Here is a 25851-nt window from a genome sequence, read left to right as displayed (position 1 = left end):
ACTAGAAATGAAGGGAAGGGCTACTATCTTGCCATCGCAAAGCTGAAGATCTCTTACACACTCACGCCCCCTCTGCCAGTACAAAGTTTTCGCACCTTCCCTGCCTCCCCAAAATACCTGCAGAATTCAGTGTACAGGTACACAAACATGTGACTAAATGCAGGACAACAAGTTTGCATGCATAGCAATGGCTTTCTAAACGGTTCCAAGAACTGTATCCATAAACAAACCAACAAGACTGCAACCTAACATCTGTATAGCATGTGTACAGGCAGAGAGAACGCCAGGGGTGGCCAAACTGTGGCTGGCAGGGGCTCATGGGAGTTGTAGTCCATAGACATCTGGAGAGCCACAGATTGGCCACCCCTGCCCTCTATGGAACCATGTACCACACATGTTAATCCTATTAGCACAAGCAAAACTTTTTATTAAAATCCCACTGTAATGTATATTGAGCTTAAAAATCCTGAAGGACCAAGCCCCTCCCATCCAGCAGATAAATCAGAGCTACACGCTGTACTTCTCGCTTAAAATGTCAGCTGCTTGATACCAAACCATGAACTCAATCTGACTCTGCCCCTGAATTTTTAAAAAACAGAACCATTTCCTGCAGCTCAGGCTGGCCTTTAACTTTATAGCCTGAATACAGTAAATGAGAGCTACTATACAGTCGGTATTTGCCTCCGATAGCCTGCAGCTATCAGAACATGTGAGCAAGCATCCATCCAAGATATACATGAACTTAGTTAATCCTGTGGACCACGTCAGAAGCCCCTAACAATCACGGGACGGCTTTACGTAAAACAGAACAGCACGTATGAACACAGAAATGTGTGAAAACACAAAGTAATGATTGCTACATGGTTGAATGCCTTTCCTGATCTTATCTAGATTGGTGAGAGATATCGTGTCTCTCTTTCCTCTTCTGTTGAGTCTCCTGTTCTTGTTTACTCTTTCTCCCCTCCCGGAGTGGGGGGGGGGGGAACGGAGTGTCGAGATCCCCAAAACATGACGGAGCACAAGGAAACAGGAACTTCTCTGCTGACTCAGCTTCTCTTTTGGCACAAACAATTTTGAAGTCAGATAGGCTCAAAACAGGAAATGTGGCTCATTTGCAGAAAACCGAACTGGAGGGTGGGTGGGAGAGAACGAGAGGCGCCATCTTCTTAGGACGGTTTCACATGTGAAGCTTCCCACTACAGGCAGGATCATTAGGGCATTACACATGGCGTGGCGGTTAAGAGCAGTGGCTTCTAATCTGGCGAGCCGGGTCTGATTCCCTGCTCCCCTGCATGCAGCCAGCTGGATGATCTTGGGCTAGTCACAGCCCTGGTAGTGCTGTTCTGACCGAGTAGTCCTGTGAGAGCTCTCTCAGCCTCACCTACCGCACAGGATAGATTCAAATGAGCATCCGTGTTGGTCTGAAGTAGCACAATAAAATCAGAGTCCAGTAGCACCTTTAAGACCAATCTTCTACTGGACTCTGATTTTATTGTGCCACCTCACAGGATGTCTGTTGTGGGGAGAGGAAAGGGAAGGCGATGGTAAGCTGCTTGGAGACTCCTTCGGCCAGTGAAGAGCAGGCTATCAAAACGACCCTTCTTCTTCTTCTACTACTCACGGTTATTTACTGTGGCATGAAGTGTTCTGAGTTTGCCACTTCAAAGCCAACGTGGGCACCTTTTCAACATACTTTATCCTGATAGTAAAGACGAAACAGGGTAACTGCACATAGAACGCATACTAAAACAACGAATGTGCTTCTTCTGTCCCGGAAGATAGCACACAAGTGTGCACATATCTGCGGGGTACATATTTCACATTAATTTGCGCAATATGCCCAAGGGGACTGAGGTTGTGCGGTCAGTGACGCGTAAGAGGAGAAATACGGAGAGCGATCACGGAGCAGGGCCGAACGTCCAGGGCTCATCTCGAATATCGGGTTGCCCTCGGAATTGAGGCTGCCTATTTGTGGAGCGGCTCTGAGAGAGTACAGGCCTGACCCTGAGACCAAGGCCTAGACGGGGCTCTTGGACCCCAGGAATAGTTTAGGGCTAGCTAAAGTTACACCTGGGATCCTGGGAAGAGGACAGGAATAGCTCTGCGGTGAGGGGTCCATCTGAGTGTTGGGCTTCACGGTGTGTTTCCAGGTGGGTCTCTGCAGTGGGAGCAGAGAGGCAATATTATTTTGGCGTTGGGAAAGGACGGCGTCAGGAAAAGCAGACAGAGTCTGCTTCCCAATATATATTATTGCATTTCTTCTCCGGCCCCGCTGAATCTCCTGGAAGTTCCTGGTCCCCTTGTTTCTCAGTATCCCTGGCGTTCAGCCGGACTGGAGGAGGGCCAGCGGGGCTCAGATTTCCCGGGATCCTTTCAGGCACAGATCGAGGAGGCGACACAGACGCAAGAGGGTGTGCCTGGCCGGGGGCTCTTGCAAAACCCTGAGCACGCTCTGTTCCCAGGATCCATCCAACCCAGCCGCCCTGCTACCGTATCGCAAGATCCACTGCTCGATTCGGAGAGGTCAACGACCGGCAATTACAAATCCTCTCCAGATGGCAGAGATCAGATCCCCCCCGGAGAAAAGGTCAGCGTTGGAAAGCAGGCGGTGCGGCATGGTGCCCTACTGAGGGAGTCTTCCCCTCCCCAAAACCTGCACTCCCCAGGTGTCACCCCCTAAATCTCCAGGAATATTCCAACCCAGAGCTGCCCTCCCTCCCCACCCGCAATCCCGACACCCTGACGTCACCGTCTCCCCCTTGCAGCAAGCCACACATTGATACGGGCTGTCTCACGGCAACCAAGCCCAGGCTGGTACAGAAAACAACTTTCAGACCCACTTCCAGGCTGCTTAGCTCAGCACAGAGATAAGAAGCAGAAAACAACAGGGCAGATAAGAATTGCTTCGCAGGACTCCGGTGATACCCCCCCCCCCCGTGTTTAGCCTGGAGCCCAGCCTTTTTCAACCTCCAGGTTTTCCAGGTTTTGAAGAGCCCTGGAACTGGGTTGGAAGAGATGCCAGCTGGCCATGTCTCCTCGCCACGCCCGAGGGGGGAGGGGGGGAGAAAGGAGCCAGTTTGAGGCAGGAGTAGGCGTCCAGGTGTTGCTCCCATCCCCAGGGGCTGTAACCACCTGTGAACGCCACCCCCGGGTCAATGGAAGCGGCCAATTCTCCGCTTTCACGGTATATGGTCATGTCACCCGAGAAGCATTTAACAAATGAACTCCCACCGTTCAGGAAACGCTCCCAGGGCCGTCAAGAAACGCTGGCTGGGAAAACCTGGCCTATTCCTTCTGGCATTTTGTATACCTGTTTATGACGATTGCTTCACTGCGACTAGGGCTGTCACCTAGGTTGGGAAATATGGGGCGATTTTGGGGGAGAATCCTGGGGAAGGCAGGGTTTTGGGACCTCACCAGAGTTCTGTCCCACAGAGCAGGGGTGGGCAAACTGTAGCCCTCCAGGTGTCCATGGACTACAATTCCTATGAGCCCCTGCCAGTGAATGCTACTCCCAAAAGCAGCCCAGAATTGCTCCCTGATGCCTAGAGAGCAATGGTAATAAGAGGAGATCGGCCACCCTAAAATTTGCATCTTATCATCAAGCAAATGAATTGTACAGTACTGTAAAACTCACGGGGAACTCTGATTTTCCTCCCCACCCAGCTGTGTTTTCTGATCTATACAAGCTCCTGGCTCATCCTTCTTGGTTTCTGGTTCTGGAGGATTCAGGGCAGAAGGCCCAGCCATAAGCGGTTCCTCATTTTTGGGCTTCAGGGGAAGGTTTCTCTCTTCCTCTGTATCTTTTTCCTGCCATGCGCGCGAATACACCCTCCCGCCCTCCCTCTCCCTCCTCTGCCGACTCAGCTCCGAGTAACTGGTTCTGACCTGATTAATAAACTCTTACTGAGCTGCAGCAGCTGGCTTGCATAAGCACCTCGGTTATCCCTCCCCGGCCGTCCCTCATCCTTCCCCCTCTCCTGCTGTGGGGCTGGAAAGAAAGGAAGAAAACCAGTTCAAGCTTGATCTTCCCAGCATGTGATGTCCTGGAGTAACCTCGGCGAGGTTTACCCCCTCATCGATATAATCTTCTTTCCAATCCCTGGGAACGGAATTGGGCCCGCTCTCCATTCATATGAAGCCCGAGTTGTAGAATCCTAGAGTGGGAAGGGACCTCATGGGTCATCTAGTCCAACCCCCCACAGGGTCAACTGTGTACACGTCAAAAGGAACACGTGCAGGGATAGATGGAGAGAGGTAGATTAATACGCACCCCGAAAATGTTGCCTTTTCCATTCCTACCCTCGTCCTTTTTACTCCCCTCTGGGGGAGTGGAGATGCTCTTGAGGAATGATCACATGTGCTCTGAAATTTCAAAGGCTGTCCCCCCTCCCTAAATGCCAGCCCAGCTGCTTGCTAGTTCAGTTGTAGCCCAATAGAATAAACTAATACAAGGGTCCAATAAAATAAAACTTATCACAACAAAAAAAAATAACTCTCCAAAATTTCTGACTACCCATCTTGACCTAATGCCTCAAGATAGGTGCTTGGAGGAGAGCCCCAATAAGATCTTCCTAGCCCTGGCCTCAACCAAATGTCAGGTGGAAGAGCTCCATCTTGCAGGCCCTGCAGAACTGGAAAAGTTCCAGCTCTTCCGGGAGCTCATTCCACCAGGTGGGGGCCAGGACCAAAAAGGCCCTGGCCCTCGTCAAAGCCAGGCGTACCTTCACTGTGGGACAACAGTTTGTGGAATAGGTTCTCTTTGACCTTTGTTACCTGGGAGACAAACCTGATTAATTTGCAGGTTTAACGTCCCAGTTATCACCTACAAATGCCCACCACAGCCACTCCGCTCTCCTTTGACGGCCTTACCCATCAGAGCACAGCTTTCTCAAGATGCCACCCTGCCAGTGGGTAGAATCCACCGCTGTCTGCTCACATGCATTCTCTGTGCTAGCTCTCACCTTGGGGAACAAGCCCACCTGAGCAATTCAGGAAGACCTCCCTCCTGTCATTTTGCAGACTGTACAAAACAGAAGGAGCCTCTTGTGGAGCAGGGCGGTAAGGCAGCCGACGTGCTGTCTGAAGCTCTGACCACGAGGCTGGGCGTTTGATCCCAGCAGCCGGCTCAATGGCAAACCACCCCTTTACAGAACAGAAATGCTCAGGCGGCCATGTTTATAAAGGGGTTAGAACTGTTATCAAAGGGAACAGGCCAGGAGCTCAGCTTTTGTAAGCAAACAGAGTGGTTGTCTATTGCAGTGTTTGTTGTATCCATCACCTTCCTTTGAGTGCTTTCTTTTCTACAAGTGTCGCATGATGGCATGTCATGTCTTAAGCAGGTTTTTTTACATTAGCTTGCACTGTCTGTTTTCTGATCTGTAACCCTAGTCCCACCACATGATTGGATTTTTAAACGCTTTTGCAATCCAGCTTGCGCCTCAGTGACAAAGGGGAACTATGAAGGAAGTAAATAAAAACAGATTAAACCAGGGATTCCCACCCGGGGGTCTGTGCAGCCCTATGGGACCACAGGAGCTCTGAAGCGTTGTGGGAGGGGAGGGTCCAGGCTGTCTTCTCAGCTCATACTCTTCTTTCTACATGAGGCAGAGATGCCATAGTAGTAGCCAAGGTGGCGGGAAAGAGCAAAAGGAAGGCTAAAGGTACAGGTAGTGATGTCACCTGTAGAGGCACGGCAGGCAGCATGGCCAACTGACATCACTTCCGGGGGCTCCTCGAAACCTGAAAAATTATTTCAGGGGCTCCTCTACGGTCAAAAAGGTTGGGAAAGGATGGATCAAATTAATAAACAGAGAGGCTGTAACCAAATTCTAGCGGCTGGAGCGGGTGCATTGTTGACGGAGGGCGGTACTTACAGAGACAGACCCCAGCCAAAAGTCGCAGTCCGGTTTCGGGGGGGAGGCAGGTGGGGAAGAGTGGCTGTAGGACGTAGTTTGAGAAGGTGAGGGCAATGACAGCTTGATTGGTGGGGTAGATCACGAGCACAGCAATCCATAGCCGCAGGAATCTTGTGTAAAAAGGGCAGTATAAAAGAGGTGCCCATCCCCGCCCAGCCCCGCTGACCTCTCCCCTTCTTGCTCCCACCTGCCCCCAGCTCCTGGTCATCTCTCCGCCAGCCCCCCCCCCACACTTACCCAGCCAGGCCCCCAAAGATGTCCTTGACGTAGGAATAGTCTCCTCCAGATTTGGGGATGGTGACTCCTAGTTCTGCGTAGCAGAGAGCTCCCACAGCCGTGATGAGGCCAGTGACGATCCAGACGATAAGGGCCAGCCCTACAGAGCCTGCGTTTTCTAACACGCCTTTCGGCGAAACAAAGATCCCCGACCCAATGATGTTACCTGGAGAAGGAACGAAAGGGACAAAGGGGTTAGGAACTGTTAGGGTTAGACGAGAGAGAAAGTGGCGGCATCCGGTGGGATTTGCAGAAGCGAAAACATTGGTCTTGAAAAGGAATATTACCACCTTCCTCCCAGTTTCTAAGGGAGATGGTGGACTTTAGGGTGACTTACAAAGGTCAGCTTCCTCATATGCTGTCAGGAGAAGAACCCACTCAGGGGTGGCCAAACTGTTCCTCTCCAGATGTCCATGGACTACAATCCCCAGGACACACTGCTGGCAGAGGATCATGGGAATTGTAGTCCATGGACATCTGGAGGGCCACTGTTTGGCCATCCCCACATTACTAGCTCTGAGCTCCAAATCAAATTCTGGACTTTACACTAGTTCAGGGGTCTCCAGCATTTTGGATCCTGAGGGTACCTTGGGAATTCTGACATAGAGGGATGGGCACAACTCAGTAGGATATAACCGACCACAAGATGGCTGCCACAGGAAATGGAGCTGGCCCCAAGATGGCTGCTGCGGGAGGCGGAGCCAACCCCAAAACGTCAGGGAACATGGTTAGGTAAAATTCTAACAGTAACCCTTAAAATAATCTATCACAGGATGTTTTTTTCAACTGCAATCAGATCTCCAGTGGGCAACGTGCTGGACAGAAGATCTACCTGGCCCCGTCCACTTCTTAAAAGTACTTGGAGGGCACCAGGAAAGCCCTGGTGGGCGCCATGGTGCCCACGGGAAACATGTTGGGGACTTCTGCGTTAGTAAAAAAAAAGACCAGAAACATCCATGTTCACCAGCTTTCCAAAACTGGTTTTATTTCACATCGAGTGAGCATATTATTTTTGTTTAAACTGTCCATAGCTTGGTTTCTTGAAAGCCACCAAGGTGGCTAATATAACTAGGGGCAGAGTGTAAGGGCCAAACGAGATGTGCTTATTTTTAAAGAGCTGGGTGCTTGTTTCCCAACCACAACCTCCCAGCAGCTGTAGGGATTCGCTTTTGTAAATATCAAGGAGAGCTCCTTTGGGCCTGGAATGCCACCACAGATCTCTTATCTCTCCCTCAGGCGGTTTTCCCATGCTGAAAGAGCCCTGGGGCGAAGAATTCTTTCCCCATTTTTGCTCTTCCACATGCTTAGAATGCTCCAAGTGGAGCAACAAAAATGGGGAAATTATCCCCCACCCCCCCAGTGCTGTTTTAGCGTGGGAAAATAGCTCAGGGGGGAGTCCGAAGCAGTTCCTCCCCCATTGAGGACAGCCCAAATGGTCTGTCCTCTTTTTAAAAACCAATTCCTCACAGCTGCTGGGTGGTTGCATCTGAACTGAAACTCAGACCCAATTGGGGCGGGGGGGGGGGAGAAACACATCCATTGGAGGGGGGGAGAAATACTTGAGTTCCACTGAAACCAATGGGAATAATCTATGCAACAATTTTATATGACTGTCACTGCAGTCCTAGGCATGCTTTGGAGGAGTTCCCAGTGAACACCCCAAATCAGGCTGCAATTGTAGCAGCCCTTTTGCTGAAAAATCCTATGAGGACTCGACGACAGCCAGCGCACGACTCACCACCATGTCCCCGGTCCAATCCAGTTTTTCACACGATGAGTCAATCTCTACACGTGACCCATTCAAGGCTTCCCGTTCCAGATAGGGACAGCTTGTGCCGATGGTGCCATGAAAAATGCCACATTCTCGGCAAATGTTACAACGACTGTGGTTACCGTAGCCTTTTTCCGATCGCTTTCATTGTAGCTGCCTGGCAAACGCCAGGAGGCCTCAGGGTCTCTAGGGGGCTGAGGCTGACAGATTCCCAATTTGGCTGCCTGTGACTTCTGAATCCCGTTAGCAGTTTCCGCTTTCCCTTAGAAACTCAGTGGCCTGCCTCCATTTAGGGAAGGGGCCCGTGGTTCAGTGATATAGGACCATCTGCTTGGCACGCAAAAGGTCCTCAGGTCCATCCCCAGCATTTCCAGTGATAATGAGCTGTGATATCAAGGGCCCCAGTCAGACTACATGGACAAATGGCCTGATTCATGTGTTTACTCAATATACTGAAGGGGTCTGGCATACTTCTCCAAACTTACGTATCGACCCCATTTATTGCCCATGAATGTTATAACCTGTCCACAAGCTGACAGCTTCCAGGCCCACACAAAACTTTATGTCCAGAGGTTGTTCTGTGAGTGGTGGGACTCCCCACGCTCGTTGGTAGGAAGCTGTGCAGCATGTTTGCCTTGGTGAAAAAAAAGCACTTGCTTAAAAATATCCCGTCCCCATTCCTCACTGAAGTATTTGTCTAGTTGGGCCCTCTACGTCCTCTCGTTTATATCGACTTATTATTTATAGATGTGCCCCTGTTCCTTGCATCTGTAGCTCCGGTCCTTGTGCTCACTGCCCGGCGTTTCCTCCCTGCTGATGCATTCTGCGTTTCTGCCCTTTTGGCACCATTTTTCATTAAGAAGATTAAAACTTTGCGGCTGCAAACTGAAGCCAAGACTCTGGGCAGAAACAGAGCAGAAGCCATCAGCTGCAGGGCAGGGAGGGGTGAGGTGGTATTGCAACAAGATACAGATGGGACAACACTCGGGACTTATAGGCAAGAATTCGAGAAAGTGGGATGGGGGCCTGGGGCTGTTTAGAATGACGGTGGAGGAAAGGCTGGGAGAGACTGAAAGAAGGGGAAGGGAAGCTAGGCCTTGATTGAGCCCCAGGGCTCTTGTCAAGAAGGCAGGGTAAAAATATGGGAAATGAAGGTAGATCTGGGCAAAGCTAAGGAGGACTTGGAAGAGTGCAGTAAAAGACATTTGTACGAGAGAGAGAAAAGCAACTGTAGGAAAGCTGACGAATGAAGTTCAATTAGAGCTGAATGATGGGGGATTAGTGGGGCTGGGATGGAGCCGGAAGCATGGAGGCCTCTGTCTGTCATTCCAAGCGCCTCTCTGTGTGTTTGCTCAGTGGTCTCCTGGCACTCCTGGATCGGTGGAACAAACACGCACCAAGAGCTGCCATTCCAGCAGCCCTCGAGTGGAAAACAAACCTCGACCAAGGGGCTGGGGGATGCTCTGCTGAAGGCCGTCAGAGCCGAAGCGCCCTGCAGGGCCGGCTTCAGGAAAAGGTTTTCTCCTACCAAAGTGTAGCTCCTCATGAGGCAGGAGCGACGAGGGGAAGCAACTGCTTGTTCAGCTCTGAGATGGCGTTTGCTCAGACCCTGCTGTCTGCCACCTGTAGTCTGCCACTGATTTGCAACCCACTCGGAGGAGAAACAGCTGTGCATGCTGGCATACCCTGCCTGGTCCTGAGATCCAGCTCTCCCTGCCGTGTACAAGCGTTTCTGGCCCACATATGAGATGTCGTGTTCTCTGCCCTAAGAGCCCAGGAGGGAGAAACTCACAGACACAATAACAAGGTCTTGAGGAAGACGAGGACGGCCGCGCAGGCTGGAATTCGGCCAGGGATCTGGTTTTGTACTCGGAAGAAAGCCTAAAGACGCTAGGAGTCAGGAGGAGTTCAGACAGTGGGGCTGGAACCGCTTCAAGGAGGCGAGAACCAGCTCAGATTGGATTGGTGATGCAAGCTGACAGCTCTCAGGTATTTATAGAAGGGGGGGGGGAGGAAGAGAAAAACAAGGTGAGGATTGAAAAAGGAATAAATGGGGAAGCGATCTGTTATTTAGAGGTATAAACTGTTCAGGTTGGCCACGGGAATAAAGGTGGGCAAAACAGAGGACCCAGGACCAAGAGAAAACGTGGCTACTCTGGGGTGGGTGGGGGGGTGGGGGCCCACCTCAGGCAATGCAAGGGGGCCACCCCCCCCCGCCCGTCCCCGCACTCACCCACAATGATGCCGCAGGCGCTGACCAGCCCGATCTCTTTCTTGAGCGCCACGCCGCCTCCTTCGGACTTCTCCGGGCTCCCGGGCTCCTTCTCGGAACCGCCTCGGCGCCGCGCTCCATCCTCCATGGCGCCCTACCTCTCAGGCGGGCCGGCCGGCCAGACGGAGCCGAACCCAAAAGAACTCTTCCCCGGAGATGCTGGGTCGGTTCCGAGCCCCGCTCTCCCTCGGGGGGGACCAGATCCTCTTGGGAGGTGCCGCGGGCGGGTTCTGCTCCCACCTCCCTCCGGGCTGCAGACTCCGGGCTTGGCGCTTGGGGCTCCCTCTGACCCGGCGGCTTCGGGGGCGTCCTCCAGGCTCCGGCGCCGCTGCAGCCCCCGTGCGTGCGGCCGCCGCTCCGTCTTCGCGGAAGTTTGCGCTGGAAGGCGCGCGGGGCGCTGCCCGCCCGGGATGCCGCCTGCCCGCCGCTCGCTCGCTCGCTCGCTCCTGCGGGCTCAGAGTGGGCGCCGCGCTCGCCTGCCGCCTGCCGCCTGCCTCCCTCGCGCCGCCGCTCCTCCGCTTCATATACGGCCCCCGCCCGCTTGGCTGGCGTCCGCAAGCGGCTGCCGCCGGAGCCCCCGGGGCGGGGTTAAGGCTCGGACCTGGAGACGGCCAGGCTCCTCCCCGGGCCCGGCCACGAGGCGGCAGCCCCAGGGCGGCACCAGCAGCAGCCGGGCGCAACTGTCAGGAAGACCCACCAAGATTTGGTCAAGGCGGGCGAGGGGCTCCCGGCCTCTGCTTTGAGGGTGCTACTTGAGACCACACGGCTGTCGGTGGAATCCGCCAGCGAGTTGCTCAGGCTGCCCTAGGGAGACGGGGCGACTCTGCAGAGGGGGCAAGCCCCATTGAGGCTGATGCGCCAAGGAGTTGGAAATTGGGGTTGGTTTTTTTTTGGGGGGGAGAGATGCTTTCCTTGGCAGGAGCCCAACCCGCCACCTCAATTCTTTGGTTTACCCTGTTGGCCTTAATAAATATACTCTATATAAAATATACTATATATAGTAAATCAAATATAGTATATTTTATATATATAGTATATAAAATATATATAGCAAATATATATTACATAGCTTTGTATTTATTTATTTGTTTGTTTGTTTGTTTGTTTATTTGTTTATTTATATTTGTAGGGCTGCCCCTCCCAGATACCAGTTTACAACATATAGGGCCATCAATAAATAGGAGGGGGGAAGCCATGGATCCCTGGCATTGATAATTTCATTTCTGATACATCTTTGTCAACTCCAGATGGGTTCGAGGCGTCTGATTGGCTGGTTTGGCAGGGAATGATCATGTGGCTGTGTTTGGATGCTGTGACACAGTTTACTAATGGAACAGGATTAACTTTTGCTTATATAGTCCTCCTGCTACGATGGTCAGTTCTTAGTTTGAGGAAGAGGGCTTGCACTCAAAAGCTCATGCCTTGAATAAATCTTTATTGGTCTTAAAGGTGCTTTTGGACTCTGATTTTATTGTGCTACTTCAGACTTCAGACCTACTTCAGACCAACTCATAAGAATCTAATTAAAACATTCGTAATGAAACAAGCAGTTAGGGGATACATTTGTTTCACTCTAGGATTCACACGTTCCTCTTTCTGTACACCCTGCCACTCCTCCTTTCCTGGCCACTTGTATTTTTATGCCTCCCCCAGAAATTTTATGCCACATAAAGTCCACTCTTAAATTTTCCTATGTAATTCTTTGCTTTCCTTGAGTTTTTGGTAATCCCTGTATCAAAGAACCAGATTACAGGGATGGGCTCACAAAATGGATACATAGTCCTTTTTTTCTCATTATCCTCCATTGTCAATTACTTCCTCTTTCCAAAGTCCCCCAAATTGGACAAATTTGTCACTGCAGTTCTGTAAAAAAAAAGCCACAGGGGCCTGTGCAGGATATCCACCCCGAGCCTTTAGAATAGCTCTGCAAACTGAAACAATTGATCTAGGACTTAAATAATTAAACACCGTGCTTTATAAATAACGTTTCCAGACGCCTATTTCCCCTCTCCTGTTGACCGTACAGATCCTTCCGTTTCTCTGCCTTTAGTCTGCGGCAGCAAAAAGAAACAGAAGTCATAATAAACAAGAGGTTTTATATTCCAGACTAAACTCCTACGGGGTTGTCCTCTCCCACAACACACGCGTGTGTGTAGAAGGCCTGGTTTCAGCCTGAACTGCACACAGATTTGCAAGGGCAGCTCTTGCCCAATTTCAACAAGGCGCTGGGCCAAGGAAGGAGTGCGGGGCTGTCAGCATGGTGCAAAAACTGCAAAGGGGTCCAATTTTGCTGCTTGCAGCTACAGAATTGAGGAAGTTAGAGCAGCAGCTTCAAGCTAGCAAATGGAAAAGAGAAAAGACAGAAGCGAAGGCTGGACACGTAGGAAATGGGAAAAAAATGGAAGATCACAATGATAGCGAGTGATGTTCCCCCCCTCCCTGCATCATGTTCTTTCTCCTTCCCCCGCACCGTTGCTCCATCCCATCTGTTCGCTGTCCCTGTTTCCCCTTGCTAGGCACATGCCCCTGCTTCCCTCCCCCCCCCTCCGCTGATATTGCACCTTCTCCTGCAAGACGGGCTGAAGTCCAGCCCGCGGGGAGCACCCTGTCTCTTTATTATCACTTCAGCAGGATACCTGAGGACCAAAGGTTGGTGGAGGAGATAAAACTGCACAAGCCGAGATGAGATGAAAGCCCTGCCTAGATGTGGGGGGAGGTTCAGGGTCAGCTCAGCAGATTCAGCTTGCTGAAGGTGTGGCCGCAGCGAGTGCGAATCCAGGAGTCCAAAATGCAAAAGAGAAATACAATTTATTTTAAAAAAACCCAAACCTTTTGTGATTCATTTCTTTAGACATAAGCATCCGACTTCTCCTCCAGCGCAAGGCGGCTTGTGATAATAGTCCAGCACATCTCCCCCAAATCCCCAATTCAGTAGGACCTTAAAATCAGAGTTCAGTACTTCGGACCAACACGGCTACCCATTTGAATCTATCAGTAGGACCTTGAGATACCTTTGGGGCCGTGCAGCCTGGCAGCAGCTTGTTCTGCCTTCTTATGGACGTGGTGTGAAAGGAATAATCTCTATTCAGATGAGTCTCTGCGTTTTTTCCAAACCAGACGAGTCTCTGCATTTTTCCCTCTGCATTTTCAGCTCATCTCTTATACTCCTTAGTATATGGGGCTGTGCCCCTTTGCGGCCCCGGGCAGTGATTCCACAGGTGTAGTTTCCCCAGCTGGGTCTCTTGCCTTTGCCACTCAAGCAGTTGTTAAAAACACAACACCCGCCCCCCCCACACACACAGGCTCACCTGAAAACATGGCCCCTTTTCTTAATATTTACCTTTCCCATCAAACAGATTCATATTCAGCTACCTGGAAAGGTTGACCCTGTCAGAAACTGTTCTTTGTGTTTTGGGACATTTTGTCTGGCCCTAATAAAAAGGCATTGTGTGTTTCCCTCTACTGAGATTTTGCTTTCAACCCAAGCAGCTGCTTGAAATCTCTCCTTGCTCTGCATCCTTTGCCTACCTCTGACTCACCACATTTCCTCTAAATGCTTCCAACAGTGCTCCACAAACCTTTCAACACATCTCCTATCAGCAGATTCTCATTTTTGTACTGCTTGGCTCTTAAGCATTCCTGGCCCCTTCTTGAAAGCCAGAGTGGCATAATGGTTAAGAGCCCGGTTTGATTTCCCACTCCTCCACTTGCAGCCAGCTGGGTCACCTTGGGCCAGTCACAGTTCTGTTAGAGTTGTTCTTGCAGAGCAGTTCTCTCAGAGCTCCCTCACCTCCACAGGGTTTCTTTTGTAGGGAGAGGAAGGGAATGGTGTTTGTTAAGCCTCTTTGGAACTCCTTCAGGTAGTGAAAAACACCTTCTTTGTTACTATTTTATCATTTTCTTTCTCAAAAATTCCACCTGGCTGCCAACCCCGTCTGCATTCTATTCCCACCTTCTTCTAGCAGCTCACAGGGAGTTCCATTACATGGGCCTGGCTTGAACTAAGGACATCAGTGACACCATCCACTTTTTAAAAAGGAGAGAGAATAAAGCAAGAGAGAAGACATATAAATTGAGGCAGGCAATGGCAAAGTAGCTCTTGCCTTGAACATCATGAATTGGCAGCAAATTCTTCCCACCATGTCCTTGACGCTGGTTCTACCATTCCAGAGGTTTAGCTTCATGCATGTACAGAACATTTACAGTTTTATAGGCTTGTGTAGAACAGAGTCCACTTTGTCAGGTACAAGTAGGTTGTAGTCTATTGAAAGCTAATGACAATGTCATAAGGTTTTCAGGGCAAGAGTCTAACAGAGGTAGCCTGTCATTGCTATCAGATTCAAATCTAGCCTTTGAATTTTAGTTATCCCTGCATTTCTTCCCCCTCTACTTCTGTCGCCTGAACATTTTTCCTTTCTGGCAAGCCCAAGGCCTAGCAAGGATGTGTCTGGAACAACTCCGCTTCCGACGGATGATGTGCAAGGAGCAAACCCACTTCCATGTCATAGCAGATTCTCCACAGGCTCACAAGCCTTTTCCTGTTGGTTAAAGGTATTACTAGAAAACCATAATTATGTTATTGCAAGGCTATCATGGTCAAAGTGCAACTGCTGGGTATAAAATCGCTTTTAAAAATAACCGGAAAACACCGTATGCTACAGCTTAGACTGAATGCACACAGGTCAAATTCCTAAGTACTTTCCCTGTTTTAAAAAAAGCCCATAAAGGAACTTTTAAATGCATTTTTACTTGGGGTTTTAGAAACTTTGGGATCTACCCAGAAGTTTCCCTCTTGTAGACTCTGGGGAATGAACTGGTTTGACAAATTACGATGACAAGACCTCATACTCATGTTTCTATTGGGGTATTCCTAGAAAACAAAAATAGGGGCAAATCCAGGACACCGAAACAGGTGGTCTCATGTTTTCATTGTGTTACACCCCTAAAACGCAGCCGTCCCACTCCCAAGACCTTAGTTTTCCTCGCCATTACCCCCTTGCCCCACCCTAGAAGTCTATTTCTCACCCCATACAAAGAGTTGCCAACCCCCAGGGGGTGGCTGGAAAACTCTTGGGATTGCAACTCATCTCCTGGTACCCAAGATTGGTTCCCCTGGAGAAAACCACTTAGGAAGGTGGACTGTGGGTTATTAGACCCCACCAAAGTCCTCCCCTCCACAAACCATGCTGTCCTCAACCCTCCAAATCTCAAGTATTTTCAACCCAGAGCTGGCAACCCTATAAGGCAGGGGATGTCCATGGATGTCAAAGGACTACAATTCCCATGAGCCCCTGCCAGCATCATGCCAGCAGGGGCTCATGGGAATTGTAGTCCATGGACCTCTGGACAGCCACCCCTGCCACACTCTGAAACATCTCCAACATTTTATCCAGGAAAACGAATATCTGTCGCCTGGAGAGGAGCTAGAAAACCGGGGGATCCCCAGGTCCCGCCTGGAGGCTGGCAACCCTAGCCCCATTGACGTCAGCGGCCCACACTGATGCGTCCCCTTAGCCCCGCCCCCTTAGTCGACCCCCGTTTTGAGCCGTTTTTTCTTCGTGACCGTTTTTCCTCCCCCCTCAGCACGGCGGGGGGGGGGCGGGGCGAGGGGGGGGTCGAAAACCGCCTCAAGAAAAAGGCGGGAAAAGAGGGCAGTGAGGCGGGAAAGGAAAGGGGACCATTTGCCTTTGCAGGCAAGCAGCACACGGGTTAGACTGAGGACCCCTTAATGGGACGTGCGGATGAGATAATAAACCCTCATTGTGCGATTTTTAGCGCGTGTGAAAATGAGCGCTGCGCTTGAGGGGGTAGCTCTTGACAGAGGGAGAGAGAGGTATTCAACAAGCTGTTAACACTGGGCTTCTGGCAAATCCCTTTTGGCGTTCGTTTTCAAGATGTTAATTTCCCTCCTGTCAGGAAGTTACATACAACTCCCCCTGGGGATGGAAAAGGCACACATGTATGGATTGAAACCAGGGACAGCCCCTAAATTCCAGCGCTTGTCCTTCATGCGTCATTTGTCCCTATTTTGATCCATGGCTAAAAGTTGGATATGGCAGGATCATCCTGGATTTGCATGATTTTTAATAATGCCTCTAGTAATGCTCAAGTTTCTTGTCCGCAGACGGCGCCATAAAAATTACAGACTCAGCACACCCTTGGTACTAGTATGGCACAAGATCATAGATCCAAAAAATGGATCCTTATGGTTTTATATGGAGACACCTTGAATCTACCACCAACACTGTGCTTGCACCAATGCCCATAGACTGCCCTGTAAAAGAGCTTCAGAATTATATGTGCCCCTTTTGCCTGCCCATTCTTCCCCAAATCCCTCTATTCTTCCATAATTTTTCCCAATTATTTAAAATATTTTAACAATTTTAAATTTAACCACACCAAATTCATTCTTAGATTGTATTTCTGTTATGATGTAAACTGGCCTGAGCCCTTGGGAAGGGCAGTATAGCAATCTAATACATAATATGTGGGGCTTTCGCAGTTTTTCTGCTATCTACTTCTTCCCTGTCCCCAGCATTTGTAACATATCCTCCTGGTCCATCTTTCCCAACAGGAGTTCAGTGGGAAGTCTGGTTCACTGCGTCTTCTTGCAACATGGACTGGTTTCATTGCACCCGGTGTTTTATCCAGGAAGGAACTGATTTTTGTCTTGCCAGCTGTGGACACATATTTTGCAAAAAATGTGCTGGTACAGGTAAAAGTGACATCACCATGTTCTTAGAAATAAAGCTAAAACAACCCCCGGGTTATCTCTCTCACACACAAATGCACCTCGAAACAAGTCCAAACAATAAATGTTCATTTTTATTTCCTGGATCCTGCACATGAAATGTATCACTAATTGTTTCCAATATTCATTTGTATACATCATGCAGCTGCATGAAGAATATTAATCCCCGAGGGTTCAAATGTCAGAAAAACACAATGCTTTTTAATATAGTAGTTTTAGATATTAGAAGATTACTGAACCATTTTGTCTTTCTCTGAACATTCTGTATTGCTTTGGGCAACGTTCAGGGGGTTACACTGACATCTTTCTGTGTTAATCCTGGCAGATAAATGCCCATCTTGTGGAACAAGCTGCAAATATTTGCTTCTCAATGACAATGTAAGTTGTGGCTTCTCTGGCAGGTGTGCCACTTTCTTTTCTCTCAGGGCTCTTAAAAATTTAGAAATTCTAGTATATCCATTTGGGCTAATGAATCATTAATTTATTTATAGAAAGCAGGGGAGCCAAACGATTAACAGAATTGTGCAAAGACCATTTGTATCACCGCCTGTCCTTTTTGGTTCGTTAAATCTGCTTGGAGAGGGGATTATCACTACTTCCCTCGAGCAGGGTTCTATCACTAATTTTTAAAGGAGGCATTACTAAAACCTTAGTTAAATAAGCCCTCCTTTGAGCCATTACATTTGGACATTTGGGGGGGGGGGTCCCAAATCAAATCTTTCATTTTGGGACAAAGTGCTCAGACAGGTGATGGCAACTCAACTGGATGATAGAAGTGATCTGCACCCTTTCAGTGGCCTGGTTATGAACATGTTTTGGTTGTCCTGTTTGTTGACCTTTGCAGGGCTACTGACAAGGGGGGAATGGAAAAACTGCTTCTTATGGACCTCTCAGCAGACTTCAGTACCATGGACCATGACATCATTCTGTGCCATCTTGACCAAGATGGGGGAGAGACACACTATTTTATAGTGACTCCATGCCTGGGGTGGTCAAGCTATGTCCAGGGGCTCATGGTAATTGTAGCCCATAGACATGTGGAGAGCCAGCTTGGCCACCCCTTGTCTACTCTTTCCCAGCAGTTTGAATTGGTGTCAGATGCTGCTGCTGGGTGACTGCTACTCTGCTTCTTGGTTCCATTTTGCTTCCCATGCTATTTATCATCTGGCTGCTGCTGAAAGAGATTGCCTGCAGATTTGGAGAGCAATGCCGTCAATTTGCAGATGACACACAACTCTATCTCTGCTTTCCATCTAATTCTAGGGAGGAGATAGAAACCCGTAATCAGTGTTTGGAGGACATAAAAGGCTGAATGTGGGTTAATAAACTGAAACTTAATCCAGCCCAGACATGAATACACAAACCCATGAAGCTGTCTTATACTGAATCAGGCCACTTGGCCATCAAGGTCTATATTGTTTACTCAGACTGGCAGCAGTTTTCCAAGATCCCGTGCACTCTTTCTACTGCCTGGTCCTATTTCAAGCTAAAGATGCTGGGGATTGAACCAGGCATGCAACAGAAATGCTGTTGGTTAACGGTCAAGGTGCTGTGTTATTAGATTTACATCTTGTTCGGAATGCAGGTGCAACCCACTGAAACGCCTGGATCTGAACCTGCCTCTTAAAATGCTGATTTCTACCTTGGTATAATCTAGCTAGATTACTGTAACACGGGGCTGCCTTTTAAAATAGTTCAGAAACTTAGTCTTGACTTCATCATTACTGCTTCGTTTTGTCACCTGCATATTATTTGTTTGTTCCCAGGCACAATTCAGGGTGCTGGTGTTGATTTTTAAGGGCCTGAAACGCTTGGGACCAGGGTACTTGAAGAACCACTTCTACCTTTATCAGGCTGACTTACATGCTGTCAATGAGGAAGACTAGCCTGAAAGGGACATGAAGTGGGGCATATTTGATGGTAGCCTTTATGAAACTCCTTACCTTCGGAAGCACCCACCATGAATCCTCGTTTTTGTTCTTTTGAAAAGGAAGCACAAAAATGTCATAAAAACAAACCTTGCCTAGTTTTAGAAGAAATACTGTAACTTAAATATTGATACGGTTGGCCTTCTTCGCGTCTTCCACTTGAAACAATAGACTATTTGTTAAGAGGATTTCAGGGAAAGTATTAATGCACTAGAAGAGTGATTTCAATTTGCAAACCACTTTTTAGTAAGTAATTCTAATAACATTTCATAATTATTCATATCCACATTGTATGTTTAGAAACTGAAGCTGAGATACAGGGGTTAGCCAAGAACCAAGTCAGCCGTGTCTATGCTGAAGAGTAATTTGAACTCGGACTTCTTGAATGCGTATAATGGTTTGAGTGTCAGGTTATGATCCGGGAGATCCAGGTCCAAATCTCCTCTGTCATGGAACTTTCCTGGGTGACCTTGGGCCAGTCACACACTCATCTACTTCTCAGGGTTGTTATAAGGATGAAAGGAGGTGGATGTAAGCTTCTTTGGGTCCCCATGGGTATAATATTAGAATATTAGATGCTGGCCCTTATCTTTCTTATATTTCTCTGTCTTCCTGACCCACAGATGAAACCGGAAGCCAAAAAGTTTTTCAAAAGCCCTGTTGAAATTGCACTCAAATATTTTGCCAATATTTCTCAGGTAAGAATTACAAGCCAGGTATTTTTTTTTTGGCTGTACAGCATGAACTCTGCATTTGACCATGTGTGACAGTGACAGGCTAAACAAGGGACAACACAAGGAAGGAACAGTCAACAGCCTAGAGTTAAAATTGAAGAACTTTACAGTGAGAGAATGGCATGTTAAGGGATGTTTAGAGGGTATTCAGAACTCCTGATCTCCTGAACTCCAGAACAGATCCTCCACTGCACCAAGTAATTCAATCAACAGCCCAATAAGACAAGCATTTCACTGCTGGGGGTGAGTAAGGTCAGTGAAAGGATTAGTTAATAACCAATCTGAAAAAAAGTTAATAATCATGGTGGTCCCCATTTGCCAACTGAGCAAATTAATTACAACAAGTCCTGATAAGAGAGACAGATAAATATGGGGGCTAACTGGTTAATCATCAAAGAGAATTTCAGCAGAATCAGCAAGCGCCTGGACATTAAAATCCACCAAGATTTTCTATTCTGTCTCTCTCACAGACTTTGGCAGTCACTGTCTTAGAGAATTCTAGATTTATGTCGAGACTGTATAACAATTTTCTAGAGGGCAATGTGGGGGGGAGAACTAAAACCAGAATAAAACATCAGTCAAATTATCCAAAGGATGCAATTACTATGTGCCTGGGAGTAGGAGGAATGACAATCACAGCAATCAATAAAAACCATTAGGCACATTAAGCATAAAAATCTTGTTTAAACTGAGATGTATTTAAATCTCCCTGACTGGCACAGCCCAGGTTAACCCGGTCTTTTAAAATCTTGGCTGCTAAGCAGTGCTGACCCGGGTTAGTACTTGGATGAGGGACCACCAAGGAAGTCCAGGGCTGCAGAAGCAGGTGATAGGAAACCCCAGCCCTAAGGGGTTGTCGTAAGTTGGCTGTGACTTGACACCACTTCCCACTACCATGTACCAAATCTGGCATGCCTCACGAGCAAAGTAGTTCCACGACTGAGAGGCCAACAACATAAGACAGATGGGCACCAATTTGCCGAAAGATAGAACTATCAGAAGATTGTCTGTAAAGGTGAAAAACTGTATGCGTCATTCCTCATGACCATGACTACTCTCTCCTACTCTTTCCCTTATCTTCCAGCTCTTTATTCCTGCATTTGATTAGATCTTTCTCACATCCCACTTGAGGAGTTGGCTACCTGCATGACCTCATCCAGTATCTCCATATCTTCTGCTCCTGTCCCTTTCTGACTTCTAATTGCCACCTCTACTCCGCCCCCTGCCATTATCTCCTCTCCATCACCTGAGTGGGGGGTGATCGCCAAATTGTTCCACCCTCTTACAGGCCTCCAGCTTGTGACATTATTGCTGAGTGGGCATGTTACCTTGAGTGAAAAGGGACCCATGTACTGGTCATCTCCCTAAGCAAACCACCAAATTTGACTGTATAAGACCAGATGATTCTACATTCTGCAGGTGAATGTATACCCTTGGTTCTCTCCCCAGGTGTGGAAATTCCAGAAGGGCCAGATGGAGCTAATGGTCTCTTTCTACAAAAACAAAGCTTCTAAAACAGAGGGAGCCCTGCAGCAAGCTAATGAGAAGCTAACTGCTCAGGAAAAGTGAGGCATGCAGTTGTGTTCACATTAGGCAAGAAAGCACATCTTCCTTTTTCACAGTTCACACTAATTTTATGTACCCAAGTCCACCCAGAATCGTGTCAGTAAAGACACATGAAGCATCACTGAGATCTCCTCTTAAATTTAAAGTTTATTTAAATATTTGTCTTTGCTTTCCCAAACATGGGAAAGCCCTTCATTCTCCAGCCCCCTCATAGGTGAAGTAGCATATAATGAGGATAAAAGAACAGAGAACAGGCAAAGACTGAGGCACGCAATCAGAGATAGAGCAGACCTCTAAAGGTGGAACTGAACTGAGGTCAGGGATGGACCCTGCTTTAGAATATTATAATGAATGAGCAGTTTGAGGACAACAGTAATTACTCTTTAAAAACATAAGAACACCATACTCTTACTACATTCTATTATAAATAATAAATAAAAATTAATAAATTCTATTTTTAAAAAATGTGAAACAGGTTAGCACATGTTCATCACTATTTATTTATTTATTATATTTATATACCGCCCTCCCCGAAGGCTCAGTTAAACAGATGGTTTGTGAGGCCCAAAAGGTAATCTTACTCTTGGCTGTCCATTCAGGTATCCTACAGTGGGGGATTAGCAGGTAAAGGCTGGCATTGGAAGAATATTAGGGGCACTGCCAACTGTTTTATCAGGCCACCTATCTTGTCTCTCTCTCCTCCCCCGCCCCCTTTCACTGCTTAGGGAACTGGAGGCAATAAGGGAAGAGAATAAGAAGCTGAAGAGGATGTACCTAAACGTCACGAAGGTATAAGCTGGTTGCTGGAAACAAATCACTTTCCCTGATTAGATGCCCTCTGCTGGAAGAGAAGAGCTCTACTTGTTGGTGCATTTGTCTCTGTAGAGGAGGGGGAAGCCATCCTTTCCACATGTGCATGTGGGTCCACTCCACAGCCCCTCTCTTTTCTTTGCAGGATTCTCCAAGGCACTACCAGGGAAACAGGTCTGTTCATGTGTTGTGTCCCTTTTTGCCATTTACCAGGAACTGCAGCCCCTGGCATGCTGACAGTAGGGGGTTGTTCACACCAGGACCAGGGGACTGAGGTTGAGGACATGGGGGGACAGACTTAGGAAAGAAAGGTGTCTTGTACTGTGAATGAACACAAATCATTTTAATTTGCTACAGAAACAGTACCCCAAGGCCAGTTGCCATCACCCCACCATCCCAGACAGGTAAGAAGATGGGGCCCCGTAACATAAGCCATGTAATTATTCCCCTGAGTAACTATATTGCGCCTCTTTAGGCAAAGGAGCATGTGAGTGCATATATTATGGCCCTACTGGTGCAGAATCAAAGTTATCCTTGCTTGGAAGAGAAAAAAAATGTGTGTATGCATATAGGATACCAAATCCACCCATGCATATATGTCCAGATATTCCTCTACAAAAGCCAGGGTAAATCTTTACTGCCTTTCCTCCAGTGATCATGCAAGGAACCGCTTTACAATAACCAGAGGGTCTCTTTAATATAGTGAATAAATTGGTATTTCTACAACAATCATATTTTGCAGTTACACCACGGCCTCGCTTCCAGCACTCCAGCGAAGTGGTCAGGTAAGTACACAAGGAAATTAATATTCTTTGGTTATGAGCGTGTTAACAAAAAATGTCCAGATCTTGTTTAGGAATACAGAGGAGTTCCAGATTTTATTATTTTTTTATGAAAAAACCCTATAGTTTTACTGGGATAAAAAGGCAAATATATGGCTATATCCTACTGAAAATTTAAAACTATGGTGGGAGGGGTTGGAGATTCAAGTCAATAGAGAAAGGAACTGATTTATGCAACAGTTGCCGGTCATCATATGTGTGTTTGTGTGTTTATTACATCCAGCCACGGTATACTTCCTGTGGTGATCACTGCAGGTTTCTTTGTCTAGTCACTTAAAGGAACATGACTAGGACTCCCAGGTTCTGCAGACTATCCCTGCCTCCTTCAAAATATGTAGAATATATGCAAATCCTCCTAACATGCTTACTTTTATTCCAGTCCATACATTGGTATCAACAGCTAGCGCTATAAATTCCACTTACCCATCTAGATTTCTTCACAGACCTCTTGTTTGTCTGTCCCTCTCTCCCACCACTCATGGCTTGACTTTCTGTGCCTCTGTACCCCACAGCCGCTCCTCTTCCACAGACTCTCTCCCCTTACGAGTGACCCACCCATCAGCTTTCCAAGTAAGTCTACACCTCATGACCCTTTTCCCTGGAAAGGAGATAGTGGGTATGTTTTGACCTTCAACAAACTCATTGTGAGAAATCTCTCATTTTTACCCAGCATGGTGCAGGAGCCACCCAGATTACCCCAAACATGATGACCCCAGCTGACTCTGGTATTGGTAAGGAATACTGGGAAGCAACATTATTCCTAAGTATTTTAGCCTTTGCAGGCTGCAAGGTGTACTAGACTCCACAAGATGGCAATACAGAGCCAGGGCAAAGTGAATGCTTGCACTTCCCTGTCTGAGACAAGGAGTTGACAGCCAGGGAACATAAATCATGGCTTCTAGCAAGAACTTGAATTATCCAGATGAATAAAGTACCAACTAATGTAAATCGTGGGCCCACACACTAAACAGACCAAACAGATGTAAATTCACTGCTCCTTATCTATCTCATCTTCCTATACTTCCTCTTGCTCACTATCAGGTATTAACAACCTAAAAAAATCCGTTCTTTTCAGCGACTCCGTCTCCAGCTTCTTCTCAAAGTTTATTCTACAGGTGGGTTTTAAAGTATGTGAACTGTCAGTTTCAAGATGATGCCTTCACTACAAAAGAAGTGATGATTTAATATTGGGCTAATTTCCACTAATCGCCATCCCCTTTCTCCCTTTCCCCCTTACCATCAGGGCTTCTTCCTCTACTCATACCCCTAGCTTGAACATCTTTAACCTACAGCCCCCCATGATGAGGCCAAGTCAGAATGCAAGCTACAGTAGACAGCAACACGAAACTCCGGCCGTCAGCCTTAACATATTCTCTGGTGAGTGAAACATACCCATCCTTTCTATTTAGTCAAGATTATATCCCTCTGCAATCTCAATGTCCAGTTTTGCTGATCGATGCAGACTACAGTCATATGTGTAGCAGACGTTGTAGTGGCAAAGGCAGTAGAAACCCCCAGGGATCCAGCCTCTATTTTAGATATACCATCTTGCCCAGTTCTCACTACACATTTGCTATTCTTTATTGACTTTAACTCACAGACCACATGGAGAGGGCCCATATTCCAGAATACCACAGCACTGAGAGGCTGCAGCCCATGCAGGTAAGACTGGGGTGTGTATATACATATGCAGATTACACAACGCTCTTACAGAAGCATTTAAATTAATTATATCCTTACCTCTCTGTCTTTCTCAGCTGAGATTCACTCCTCACTCTACCCCATGTTATCAGAGCAGGTAAGTGAATACTTTGTATTTAGCATCCCATCTCAGAAGACAGCTCTTGAAACACAAACTATTTTTTCTCCCATTAACCGCCCCTCCCCTTTAAAAAATTGGCTTGGGAGAAAGTTTTCCTTCTATTACAAGGCGGGAAATTGGCTGCTAATATAAATTCAGTTTTCCCCAAAAATATTCTAATACTCAGCATACTTTCCTGGTTTACATAAATGGGTCATTTTCCTCTCTCGATGTGCAAGCCACACTTATGAAATGATCTCTCGTTGTTTTAGAACTCTTACTTGCAAATATTTTTGAACGTCAGGGGAGTGGCATTGCCAAAACACTCAGAACTGGGTCCTTGCTTCCCCTGGTGAAGAATCTCCTGTCCTTTGAACTGTTTTCATTTTGTTGAGTGTACGTGATTCATCATTGAATGTGCACCATTGTTCTATACACATAGTTTGCTGTATTTTCTTCTAGGCCCCATTCTATCAGCAGAGTCTACCAGCAATAACAGGGAACAGCAGCTCTCTCAAGTCTCCACCGGTGAATGATCACACAAATACTTAAATTTCAGAGTGATGGAAAAGCTACTCATTACTAGCAGCTATGTTTCCTCCCCACCCTTCCCTTTTGTACTACTCTGTTGGGAGAATTCTGTTCACATGGTGGTCTTGAGCCTCAGGTCGGTGTTCATGATTCTTACCTAGACTCTATTGCAAAATATTAAGGGTGCGAAAGTGATCTTGTGACAACAGCTCAGATTGCAACAAGATCCCTTTGGGAAGACAGCCAGTATCTTTCATTTTGTCAATGTCTAGAATCCACTGGCAACTCAGCAGAAAATGCAAATATTGCATCTATTTGATCCTTGCCCCACAGGATGAGATAACATGACCTTAGACAAAGTTGGTTCCAAAAGTAAATATGTAACATTTAAATCTCAAGACAGCCATTGGAGATTGCTATTTATTAAGCAATCTCCATTTCAGTCTATTTCATTTTCCTCCCTTGAGAACATTTAGAACAAGCTGTAGTCTCCTAACTTTCAGAGGTTATATTGCAGCTTCTTTAGAATTAGCTAATTTCTGCTCTTGTTCTGGAAGGAATGCATGTTTTATTTTGATTTAGCTGAATTCTGCAAAAAATCTTGGGAAGTTATTAATAAATCACAGATTAATAAATCACAGATTAATTCAA

General features: G+C 47.4%; 2 protein-coding genes across 5 annotated transcripts in view; one reads left to right on the top strand and one right to left on the bottom strand.

Annotated features, from left to right (window-relative positions):
* The window catches only part of SLC7A8 (solute carrier family 7 member 8), a 15669-nt gene extending 4920 nt beyond the window's left edge, over positions 1–10749 (bottom strand). The window contains exons 1-3 of the mRNA XM_077315513.1: positions 10199–10749; positions 6156–6360; positions 5877–6028 (exon numbers count right to left, since the gene is read on the bottom strand). Coding sequence (XP_077171628.1) covers positions 5877–6028; positions 6156–6360; positions 10199–10325 — 484 coding nt within the window. The 5' untranslated portion in view covers positions 10326–10749. The remainder of the gene's footprint in view (positions 1–5876; positions 6029–6155; positions 6361–10198) is intronic.
* Positions 9635–25851, top strand: RNF212B (ring finger protein 212B). Of its 4 annotated transcripts, none has more exons than XM_077315518.1 (16): positions 9638–9954; positions 16812–16952; positions 17314–17366; positions 19540–19614; positions 21100–21215; positions 21942–22005; positions 22172–22200; positions 22384–22430; positions 22769–22811; positions 23381–23438; positions 23539–23599; positions 23944–23983; positions 24112–24245; positions 24469–24530; positions 24626–24666; positions 25132–25851. In XM_077315518.1, exons 2-16 carry the CDS (start codon positions 16853–16855, stop codon positions 25163–25165), a joined length of 957 nt encoding a protein of 318 aa, XP_077171633.1. In that variant the 5' UTR covers positions 9638–9954; positions 16812–16852; the 3' UTR covers positions 25166–25851. The 4 variants fall into 4 exon arrangements, with proteins under 4 accessions (XP_077171631.1, XP_077171633.1, XP_077171634.1 ...); XM_077315517.1 differs by lacking the exon at positions 9638–9954 and adding an exon at positions 15833–16070; XM_077315516.1 differs by lacking the exon at positions 17314–17366 and having other exon boundaries at positions 9635–9954.

The sequence above is a fragment of the Paroedura picta genome, chromosome 16 (genome assembly GCF_049243985.1).
Source record: "Paroedura picta isolate Pp20150507F chromosome 16, Ppicta_v3.0, whole genome shotgun sequence".
In the NCBI taxonomy this organism is placed as follows: Eukaryota; Metazoa; Chordata; class Lepidosauria; order Squamata; family Gekkonidae; genus Paroedura; species Paroedura picta.
The sequence above is the reverse complement of the archived record's forward strand: the minus strand, read 5'-3'. Positions and strand labels throughout refer to the sequence as shown.

Bases quoted from the DNA above. Each gene is read 5' to 3' on its own strand.
- RNF212B (XM_077315516.1), top strand. From the start codon at position 9,934: ATGCAAGCTGACAGCTCTCAG. The intron at 21,216-21,941 runs GTGAGGCATGCA...TTCACTGCTTAG, and splicing joins AAGCTAACTGCTCAGGAAAA to GGAACTGGAGGCAATAAGGG. The intron at 24,531-24,625 runs GTAAGACTGGGG...TGTCTTTCTCAG, and splicing joins AGAGGCTGCAGCCCATGCAG to CTGAGATTCACTCCTCACTC.